General features: G+C 38.6%; 1 protein-coding gene across 1 annotated transcript; it reads right to left on the reverse strand.

Moving 5' to 3' along the window:
* Positions 1–2,391: 2,391 nt before the first annotated feature.
* On the reverse strand, positions 2,392–3,339 carry LOC123598977 (putative olfactory receptor 2W6). The gene has a single exon (XM_045480027.1). The coding sequence runs from the start codon at positions 3,334–3,336 to the stop codon at positions 2,392–2,394; it is 945 nt and encodes a 314-aa protein (XP_045335983.1). The 5' UTR covers positions 3,337–3,339.
* Between the last annotated feature and the right edge of the window lie 8,641 nt (positions 3,340–11,980).

An 11,980-nucleotide genomic window follows, 5' to 3' on the forward strand; every position in this document is an offset into this window, starting at 1 on the left:
TGAGCTGTATCTTGCATACTCACTTGTCTTGTAACTTTAAGCAACTCTCCTAGCCTTCCTGTGTTTTTTCACATCATTTGCAAATGGAGTTATAAAAAATTCTGCTTCTATATGTCTTGGGTTCATTTTTATAATACAGAAGGATGATAGAAACAAATGAATTGAATGTTATTCTTAATATATCCAAAACATCTCACTGAATGACTTTGAAACAATTTTTCCATTTCCATCCCGACATATTATCATAGTCTGTGGACCCACTCTTCTTCCAGCCTGAATTTGTATTATCTACTAACAATGAACCAGCATACTTACCCTAAGTCTCCACCTACACACACACACACACACACACACACACACACACACACCACATTTATACTAGGATGCTAAAGTATTCATGAAAGCCCTCTGAGAATTTTTAAGGGAACTTTTTTACTTAATATAAAAGAAGTATTGGGGCACCTGGGTGGCTCGGTCGGTTAAGCGTCAGACTTCGGCTCAGGTCATGAGCTGGCGTTGGGTGAGTTCGAGCCCCGCGTCAGGTTCTGTGCTGACAGCTCAGAGCCTGGAGCCTGTTTCAGATTCTGTGTCTCCCTCTCTCTGACCCTCCACCATTCATGCTCTGTCTCTCTCTGTCTCAAAAATAAATAAACGTTAAAAAAATTTTTTTTAAAAAGAAGTAATTGAAGGGCATTTCTTATACCTAGGATTTCTTATGCCTAGGAGAAAGCATTTTTCACCTTGCAGGTATTCAGTGGGAAAATACTGAAGTCAATTATTATTAAAACCTAGATCTAAATAACGAAATTAAATCTATTTCAAAAGGAATAGACTCGTAATTTCTGTGGTGCATGGAAAGAAAAGAAACATTATTGAGGAAACACCTCATACTTGACATTTCTTACCTCATTTAATCTCTACTACAACCTTGTAAAATGAGGGTATTCACACCTATAGCACAGATAAAAATGGCTAGACTCCAAGAGATAACTGGTAAGAGGATAAATCAATTCCAAACCCAGATATGGGTGATATCTCCCAGGCTTTGTTTGCAGCATCATTCACATCCAGCAAAGGTGGGCATGTATTCAGCACACTCTAGGATGATTTGTAGTTGATGTAAGGAGTTGGATTGAAATTATTTCTAAAACCATGATTTCCAAATCAGACTGTCATTGGTGATACATAGAGAATGTCTTAAAAACAGATGCCTCCAGCCCATGCCTGGTGTTTGTGATGCAATAAATCTAGGAGATTACTTAGAAATTTGTATCTTTAGAGTTCTGATGCAAAACCAAGTTTTCAAACTATTGTTCTTAGCAAATTCCAATACAATAACTTGGGCCATCAAACATTGTTTTGTGGGGGGCAGTGGTAACTAATCTGAAATAAGTTCTGTTTAATAAGAAATATGTGTAGCTGATTATGGCAATCTGCCAATGAAACAAAAGTCATTCATCTTATTCCAATGTGTTTCATTTGCTATGTTCTTTCCAAAGACTCAGACTCCCAACTTGAGACAACTATCTTGTAAATGCTGTGGCTTTAAGAGAAGATCTAAGAAAAGGTACAAATAACCCATTATAGAGATTATAATGCTAAGTGCAATAAGTTAGAGAAAGACAAATACCATATGATTTCACTTATATGTGAAATCTAAGCAACATAACAAATAAGCAGAAGGGACGAGAGAGAGAGGCAAACCAAGAAACAGAGGCTTAATTATAGAGAACAAAGTGATGGTTCCCAGAGGGGAATGTTGGGGGCGGGGAATGGGCTAAATAGGTAATGGGGATCAAGGAAGGCACTTGTTGTGATGAGCACCTGGTGTTGTATGTAAGTATTAAATCACTATATTATACACCTGAAACTAATATTATACTATATATTAACTAATGAACTAAAATAAAATCTTAAAAAGTCAAAAAAAATGAAAACAGGAAACTCCTCTCTTAAGAAGAAACAACCAACATCTCGGGCAGAGTACTCTGATTTAACTGATGTTGTCATGCTCATCTCTGAGAAACTACCACAGTCACAAATAAAGGAGCTTCAAGAGGAGACCACTGGTGTTGCCTCATTTTTATTTGACATCTCATGACATAATCTGCACACTCTGTGCTTTGAATTAGTGCTGCAGGTCCCCTTCAGTTGTGGAAGAAGCCCAAAGATGGATAGAAGGCAAGTATATTAGAGATTTCCTGAAGTAGACACCTTTAAACAGAAGGAAACCATTTCATATCCAGAGAGCTGGGGATGGGGTCACACTCAAATCATCATGCCCAGCTGCATTCACTTAACTCTTTGACTATTAGTTCTCCACATTGTCTCATACATATCTAAGAGAGCAGCTCCAGAACATCATCTATATTACCCCTGAATTCCTCTTTCTTAGGCTTCCCTGTCCTCCTTCTCCCCCCTCAGGAGCTTTCTCATTGCTCCCTTTACATCTTTGTTCCTCAGAGTATAGATAAGGGGGTTGACACTGGGAGTGACGATGGTGTAGAAGAGGGTGAGGAACTTGCCTTGGTCTTGGGAGTAGCTATTGGCTGGCTGCAGGTACATGTAGATGATGGTTCCATAGAAAAGAGAGACCACCGTTAGGTGAGAAGAGCAGGTGTTGAAAGCTTTCTTGCACCCTGCTGCTGATTTGATCCTAAGCACAGTGGCAGAAATCATGCCATAGGAGATGAGGATCAGGGAGAGGGGCACCAGGAGAAGGGCAACACCCAGGACAAAGGCAAATGCTTCCACCAACATGGTGTCTTCACAGGACATGGCAATAAGAGCAGGCATCTCACACAGAAAGTGGTCCACTTTGCGGCGCCCACATCGGGAGAGTTGCATTGTCTGGGGACACATGACAAAGGAATTTAGAGAGCCACAGAACCAGGACACAATCACCAATTGCAGGCAGAGATGTGGGTGCATGACCACAGTGTAGTGCAGGGGCCGGCAGACGGCCACATAGCGGTCATAAGACATGACAGCCAGGAGAACACACTCGGTTGAGCCCAATACCATGTAGATATAGAGCTGGGCCACACAGCCATGGTAGGTGATGGTCTTCTCTGGACCCCAAAGGTTCCACAGCAGCTGGGGAGCAATGCTCGTTGTAAAGCAGAGGTCCAAGAAAGAAAGGTTCCCAAGAAAGAAGTACATGGGAGTGTGGAGCCTGGTGTCCATGATTGATAAGAAAATGATGGCACTATTGCCAACAAGGGCCAGGATGTAGAAGACCAAGACAAAAGCAAACAGAATTACCTCCAGTTGAGGTCGATCAGAAAAGCCCACCAAGATGAATGCTTGTTGGTAACTGTCATTGTCTCTTCCCATAATCTTCACCAGCTCTATGGAAACACACAAGAAAGTATTGGATAAGATAGCAAATGGAGACTGTGCCCAGCACTCTCCAACTTCCATGTGTAGATCCATGAAGTTAGGAGACTCATTTGCTCTTTAACATTTTTTTATCATATACTTATTGATAGCTATTGTATGCAAAGCAATATGTCTGATTATCCTGGAGAGTAGATGGATTAACTCAGAAGTTGCCCTCCTTGGTGAATAATGTTTGTAAATAATGAGAAGGGAGAAGGTAAAAGTTCTCTAAAAGATTTGTTAAAAAGCTCAGTGTTTTGCAAATTATTCCCAATTGATCAGGGAAGCCCCTATAGCAGAGTTTATATTATAGGACACAGTTGTACCTGAGAGGTTTTGTTTTGTTTTGTTTTGGTTTGGTTTGGTTTGGTTGTTTTTCAAATAACAAATAATAATTTTACATGATGTATATTAAGCAAAATATGTTTCGAGTAGAGAAAGTAGTACATGCACAGACACATAGAACCAAACTCACAGATGATGTTCAGGAAATTCACAAATATACATGTCGGGCAATTCCTTAACAACATGTAATTTTATTGAGATTAAACACAGTAACTTTTGACATTCACTATAAGAAAGAGCTGAGATGATAGAATGGATTCTGCCTCTGTTCAAGGCACATCTACTAATGTGTGTCCTAATTTCCAGTTTCTCTCTCCATACCTTGGATTTTCCTTATATAAGCTAGAAAGGAGGTTACAATCCTCTCAAATCCCCACCCAGACCTCACATATGTATGGGACTGGTGGCGTCAGCAATGTGCCCTGAACATTTTTAGTTTTTCATGGTTTCCACAGTTCATGCCAAGGGCTTTGACGGGGCTCAGCCTTATACCACTAGAGTCTACCTAGGCTTGTGTCAGCCGTGGTAAAGCAAATGGTAATAACCAGTAAGAAATGGCTTTATGCAACATGAAAGGAAGCAGTGGAACACTTTGAACTATGTGTATCTCTGAGTGGCTGTAGTTAGCATCTGTCTAGCTTAACAGTGAAGAAGTTATGGACTCTCTCTAGCTGGGCCTGCAAGCAGGAGTTCTGTGAGTTCCAGGCATAGGACCCTCTTGTAAAAACCCATGAAGAGACAAAAAGGGGCAGAGAATTATTAGAAGCAGCCAACTAAAAACCCAAGACTGTGTGATCTCAGTAGGTCAACTAAGTACTCAAAGAGAGACATTCCCACACACACTTTGCTGCTGCTGGTTGAGAAGAACAACTTGCACTTTTGCATCCATAACCTGTCATAAGCTTTCATCCAAGTTCAAGAGATTGCATAAAGGGATCCCAGAGAGGTAAGGAGAAACTTAACACAAATTGCTTAACAACATACATCACTTAGGACCTGACTCCTCAACCAAAAATGGGAAGTTACCACATTGATTTCTTTCTGATATAACTATTCTAAGTGACATTTCTCAATGTGCTATTCCTTCATTCGAAGGTAATCTGATGTTCATTGTTATGTGAAACATCCACAAGCTCACCAAACAAATATTTCAGGTATAAATTGCCATAGTTGGTTTTTTCATGTGTTTTAGTTCATATCCTTAGTCTGAACCATAAAATTGCAAGGAATGGGGCTGAAGGAAATATAAATTGAAAAGGAATACAGTTACTCAAATACCTGTAGTAGTTTAGTTAGCACATAACGTTACAAACATGTACTAATTTTAAAAACTTCGGCCTAAGGATCTGAAATTGGATTGATGCATTGGGCTCGATTCTCTGACTGGATCTGCACCAATCCACAAAGGAGAACCTGGAAAATGATATTCTGTGCCTACTGAATGGGACTAAAGAATGCCAAGCCGTAGAACTATTTTTTGTCTGTTTTAGAAAGACAGTACATCCTAAAAGCCACCACTCTTTCCACATTTATATTAGGTTAGATGTTTCACAGAGCTTTTCCACCTACAGTTGTAGGCCATTCTCACAGCAGCCCTGCTAGATGAACAGATCCAACAATAGGATTTCGGTTTAGAGATGAACAACCTCAATGACAGAAGGGTCCAAAAGTAGACAATGTTTGCATGACAGCTTTATATCAGAGCAAGGTCCACAATGCCAGCCCCACCCTTTAGCTCAAACTTCCATTCACTCTTCATTTGTCCTGCTCCTATGTATTTAAACTTGTTTAAAGTTGGCTATTTCCTACTGCTTCTCTCAATAATCTGCACATAAAGGTTTAACAATGAAATCTATCATTACGGAGAAAAGCTGTGATCATTCTCAACATTGCCAGGGAAGCCTTGCAACACTTGATTTTTCTCTGTCCCAAATGAAACTAAACACAGAGATTTTCTGTTCAAAGTGGCTCTCATTTCATTGAAGAACTCAGAAGGATGATTTGATGTGTTTGCATTAAGGTCAGGAAATGCCTTTGGGTCGGCCCAGCTAGGAATGCAGAAGTAGAACATAGTCTCTCCTAATCTGTCTGTCATATATTTACTCTTTTTAGAATTGGGTGTATTCAACCTTTTCTGAACAGAATGCAAACTGGAGTTAATGTGAAAAGTGGCATTGAGAAAACTCTTACACAGGTGCCCTAACAGATATAAATCTTAATAGAGTAATCACACGTTAGAATTAGATACTCACATACAAGGGACCAAAGATACAGAAATAAAACTCATTTCTACAACTAAGCTCCTATCCACTTCCTCACTCTTGTTTCTCCCAGATAGTGGAAGACCTACTATTATGTCAACCCTCCTTACTTCAATTCCAGAGATCAACCAGGAGTTTTCTCAGGGAGAAAGAAGGCAACTAACTCTGGTCCCTTTTAATTTCTGGATCTTCCAGGAGAAATTCCAACAGAAACTGATGGGGAAGTGAGCACCAAAATACAGTCTGCCCCATCGAAATGTTAATGAACGTTTAAGTAGCACAGTTTTGAAATTAACTAAGGGCTAACATTCTCAGGACCAGCCTGAGGTAGCATCTCCTCTGCAACTAGAGGATAGAGTGGCATAGTGCCACATTTCAAATCAGCATATTCTATCTCACACACATATATACGGGTACCCTAGGGTTATGGAGATGACAGATGACCCCGAGGGACAGAGGGAAGCGCACCTATTTCCAAGAGCTTTAAAGAATTTACATAAATGTCATTTTATTGGTGCATACCAAGGGCATTTAATATTCTGTCACCTTGGGAATTTGGAAAAGTCTGGGGGCCTGGGGACAGATACCAGTTTGTTTACAGAGCTAGGACTTTAGGGACTGGTGTTCTCATTCAAAGGTTGGTTCAGTCCCCCAGGTATAAAGGCAGAACTCAGGAGGAGGGCATTACGGAAAGTTCCCAAACAAGGGACTCAGGTCTTCTTGAGGGGAAAACTGATTTCTGGGTTTCATGTAAAAATAGAAGTAGAGCAATTTCTTCATTTGGCCTGGACTCACAAAGTTAAAACCATGAAATTGTAGAGAGGCAAGCATCGAGATAGTTGAATTTGCAACCTCTAGCGTGGGAAAGAATGGACGAAGAGAAAATATCTAGGAAACTTCTCGGGTCTGTCATTGTCATATTGAGACACCAAGAGAAACTTCACATTCCCCCTCTACCACCCAGTGTATAGTACACCTTCTACATGGATGGTACCACATTGTGAGGCTGCTGTTCAGCCAGTCCAGCCAGGGCAAGTGAGCGAACAATGTCTATGCCCCTCCCCTGCCCATATTCACCATACAGACATCTTTCCAGGGGCCAGGCCTCCCGCAGAACTCCCAAACAGAAATACATGGTAGGAATGTCAGCCGTCCATGCAATTGACAAAAACAATTTGACTGCAACATTTTATTTAGCTCTTTAAATTGGCAGTGGCACTACCTATTTCATTAGGACAGGGATATCTGAGAAGTAACAAAAAATCAAATAGATCTGATTTTATTGGGTCCTATAGCTGCTCACTCCGTATTGATTAGAACATACAATCTTGCATACAGCTTAGAAAAGATGAACTTATAATACTATGTATAAAGGAATTAACTTCTGGGTATGTTTTGACTTACTCAAGGCCACATTCCTAGTGGATAGTGGCTGCCCAAACTACAATCAGCTCTCTCAGACCTTTCTAACTCACACTGTATTCGATCAAATAGCATGCAACTGGTACTCACTGAGGTGGAAGATAATAATTAGATTCGAATCCTGACTTTTCCAGCTGCAAGTTACAAATTTAAGCCCTATTTTCAAAGAATAAAACCGTGTTTGCTGAATACAATCCTGTCTTTTCATGGACTTTGGAAATACATAGTCTTATCTAAAACGAGATAATTTTTGCATTCAAACCTTAGTATGACACCTTTTTCCTTCTACAGTAACGGAGTTTGGAGTTTCTTCTTTGATTTTGCATTTCCCTTTATTAAAAGGGTAAGGTCCATCACAATAAAGTCTGTGACAGAAAAGGGATGTAAACTGATGCTCATATGCCTAATTATCTGACACCTAAACTATATTTTCATATTTCAGGTATTATCCGAATCTTTTAAATATACAATTAAGCACCCTGAAAATGGTAATAAGTTTTTATTCTTTACTCAGATAACAAATATTGCTAAAATTCTTCATTGTGCTAAAATTTCAGTTGGATTTGTGAATTTGTGTCTACTAAGCGTAGCTATATATTTTTATATTTTTTTCCTGGAACTCTTAGCATGTATTATTTCTTAGTATCTGCTTATAAACACATTGAGATTCACATAAAGTAGCTTAACTTTGGGTATCAACAATTTTGATAGAGTATTATAATTGTTAACGAGTCTTCTGAATTCCTGTGAAGTCTGCATCTTGGTGTTTGGATACATGTATTTGCAACTGTTTCTATTTGTTTCAGTTTAGGTATGTATGTGATATCTTGGCAATTAAGTACTTAGGATTCCCATTGTAGAATGTAAAATTCTTAAAGCCACAATCCTATACATATTTAGAACTTATAGAAATTTTAGAAATTATTTGGTCCTTGAACAGTAATAGCAATAATGAAAAAATCAATTGGAGACTTGACTAATACCTGGCCCTTACGTCTGGCCCTGACTTTCTTTGTAGGGAGACACAAAACATGGGCAAGTACCCATCATTTCCAGGCCAACAGTTCTCAAAGTATAATCCTAGACCCAGCATCATCAGCATCACCTGGGAATTTGTTAAAATGCCAAATTCTTTTTTTTTTCTATTACACGTGCCTTCACTTTTTCCAGCTTTAGTGAGACATAACTGACATATAAGATTGTATAAGTTTAAGATGTACAACGTGATGATTTGACATATGTATGGACTGTTAAATGATAACCACAATGGGGTTGACTAGTACTTCTGTCATGTCATATAATTAACTTTTGTGCATTTGTTTGGTAAGAACATTTAAATCCTACTCTCTTAGCATCTTTAAAGTATAATACAGTTTTGTTAACTATACTCACCATGCTCTATATTAGAGTCCCCAGAACTTACTCATCTTTTAACTGAAAGTTTGTACTTCTTGGCCAATATCTCTCCCTGGCCCCCCACCGCCCCCCCCCCCCAGCCCCTTGCTTTTTCTATGCCTTTGTTTCTATGACTATGGATTGGGGGGGGGGGGCGGTCATTGCTTTTTAGAATCCACATATAAGTGAGATCATACATTGTATTTCTCTGCCTGATTTATTTCAAGTAGCATAATGTTCTCAAGGTCCATCCATGTTGTCACAATGTCAGGATTTCCTTCTTTTTAATGGCTGAATAATACACCATTGTGTAATGTGTATATTTATATATTGTGTTCCAAATTTATGCCATTCATCCACTGATGGACACTTTGGTTATTTCCATGTCTTGACTACTGTGAATAATGCTGAAATAAACAGGAACATGCAGGTATCTCTTTGAGCTAGTAGTTTAATTTCCTTCAGATATACATATATATATACATATATATATATATATATATATATATATATATACACACACACACATGTGTGTGTGTGGGTTTAATGGATCATATGACAGTTCTATTTTTAAAAAATTGTAGGAGCACCTGAGTGGCTCAGTTAAGCATCTGACTTCATCTCAGGTCATGATCTCACAGTTTGTGGTTCAAGCCCTGTGTCAAGCTTTGTGCTGACAGCTCAGAGCATGGAGCCTGCTTCGGATTCTATGTCTCCTTCTTTCTGCCTCTCTCCCACTCATGCTCTGCCTGTCTCAAAAATAAATAAATGTTAATAAAAAGGAATTAAAAAAAAACCATATACTATTTTCCATAGGAACTGATCAATTTCCATTCCCTCCTACAGTGCATAAACATTGCCTTTTCTCCACATCCTCACCAACACTTGTTATCTCTTGTCTCTGTGATTAGAGCCATTCTGACAGGTGTGGGGTGATATCTCATTGTGGTTTTGATTTGCATTTCCTTGATGATTAGTGATGATGAGCACATTTCAACATACCTGTTGGCCATTTGAATGTCTTCTTGTGAAAAATGTCTATGCAGACCATAGCCCATATTTTAATCAGATTGTTTGTGTGTGTGTGTGTTTGTGTGTTTCATTCTTTTTGGGGGGGGAGTTGTTTTTGCTCTTCAGTTGTATTAATCCCTTATATATTTTGGATATTAACCCCTTGTCATTTTGTTGATTTTTTTTCTGTTATTGTGAAGAAGCTTTTTGGTTTGGTGGAGTCCCACTTGTTAATTTTGCCTTTGTTACTTACACTTTCAGTGACATATCCAAAAACATTGTTTTCAAGGCCAATATCAAGGAACTTTTTCTCATAGAAGTTTTATAGTGTCAAGTTGTACACTTTATGTCTTTAATCCATTTCAAGTTAGTTTTCCTAAATGGTGTAAATTAGGGATCCAATTTTATTATTTTGCATATAATTATCCAATTTTCCTGACACCACTTATTGAAGAAACAATTTTTTTGCCCCCACTGAATATTCTCTGCTTCCTTGTCAACTATTAGTTGATTGTATATGCAAACATTTATTTCTGGGCTCTTGATTGTCTTCCATTGGACTGTATGTCTATTTTTTTTAACCTTTTAATGTTTATTCATTTTTGAGAGAGAGAAAGAGACAGAGCACAAACGGGGAAGGGGCAGAGAGAGAGGGAGACACAGAATCCAAAGCAGGCTCCAGACTCCGAGCTGTCAGCATGGAGCCCAATGTGGGGCTCAAACTCACAAACACTGAGATCATGACCTGAGCTGAAGTCAGACATCCAACTGACTGAGCCACCCAGGCACCCCGTATGTCTATTTTTCTTTAACAGTGCCATACCATTTTGATTACTATAGCTTTGTAATATAGTTTAAAACCAGGAAGTGTGTTGCTTCCAGCTTTGTTCCTCTTCCTTAAGATTCCTTTAGCTATTCATGGTCTTTTGTGCTCCAATATAAATTTTAGGATGGTTTGTTTTGTGTGAAATTCCATTGGAATTTTAATAGGGATTGCATGGAATCTGTAGATGGTTTGGGGTAGTATGAAAATTTCAACAATACTAATTCTTCCAATCCATGAACCATGAAAGATACCATGGGGTACCTTTCCATTGTATCTTCTTCAATTGTACCCAATGGGGTACCTTTCCATTGTATCTTCTTCAATTTTTTTATAAAAGTCTTTTGGGGGGTGCCTGGGTGGCGCAGTCGGTTAAGCGTCCGACTTCAGCCAGGTCACGATCTCGCGGTCCGGGAGTTCGAGCCCCGCGTCAGGCTCTGGGCTGATGGCTCAGAGTCTGGAGCCTGTTTCTGTGTCTCCCTCTCTCTCTGCCCTTCCCCCGTTCATGCTCTGTCTCTCTCTGTCCCAAAAAAATGAATAAACGTTGAAAAAAAAAAGTCTTTTGGTTTCGATATACAAATCATTCACCTTCTTGGTTACATTTACTCTTCAGAATTTTATTGTTGTTAATGCTATTTTATTTATTTTTAAGACATTTTATTGTTAGTATATAGAAATGCAACTGATTTCTGTATGTTGATTTTGTATCCTACAACTTCATGATAAAATTCCAAATTCTTGAGCTGTATTTCAAAGTTGCTAAATGTTAAATTCTGGGTGGGTCCCAACCATCTGTTTTAATAGAGCCTCCAGGTGATGCCTATGCATGCCAAGTTTGAGAACCACTGCTGTATGCTTACATCTCTTTATATTTAAAGTTCCCTTTAAAGAAACTTCTAATGTTTGAGTAATAATCTAAAGATATTAAACAAAGATATATATTGGATCAATTAAACAGTTTGTATTGGAAAATTTTATTATCCATGTGAAATTTTTATGTGGTTTAAAGTAGAGAGTGTTTTTTAATCAACAATAAGTTCAAAGTTTCCTAAGGATATTTCAGGAGAATTTTAATGATATCAATTAATATAGTGAGCTATAAATGCTTCTACTTACTTTTTTTTTGAGATGTCCCTGAAGATAGTAAGACTTTGAAGCAACTAACAAAGAGAATAATCTACATTACCTCATGCCTATACCTGGAAAACCTGGTTAGTTGAGAGGGAAGGCAATCAGGAGAAGGTAATAGGAGCCACCTTGCTCAGGATGGAATATCTTTAAGAGAGAGAAGAATATTGTGAAACACCTAAATTAGCCAACATTTTTTGGTGTTTTGCTGTAA

Source organism: Leopardus geoffroyi, chromosome A1 (genome assembly GCF_018350155.1).
Source record: "Leopardus geoffroyi isolate Oge1 chromosome A1, O.geoffroyi_Oge1_pat1.0, whole genome shotgun sequence".
In the NCBI taxonomy this organism is placed as follows: domain Eukaryota; kingdom Metazoa; phylum Chordata; class Mammalia; order Carnivora; family Felidae; genus Leopardus; species Leopardus geoffroyi.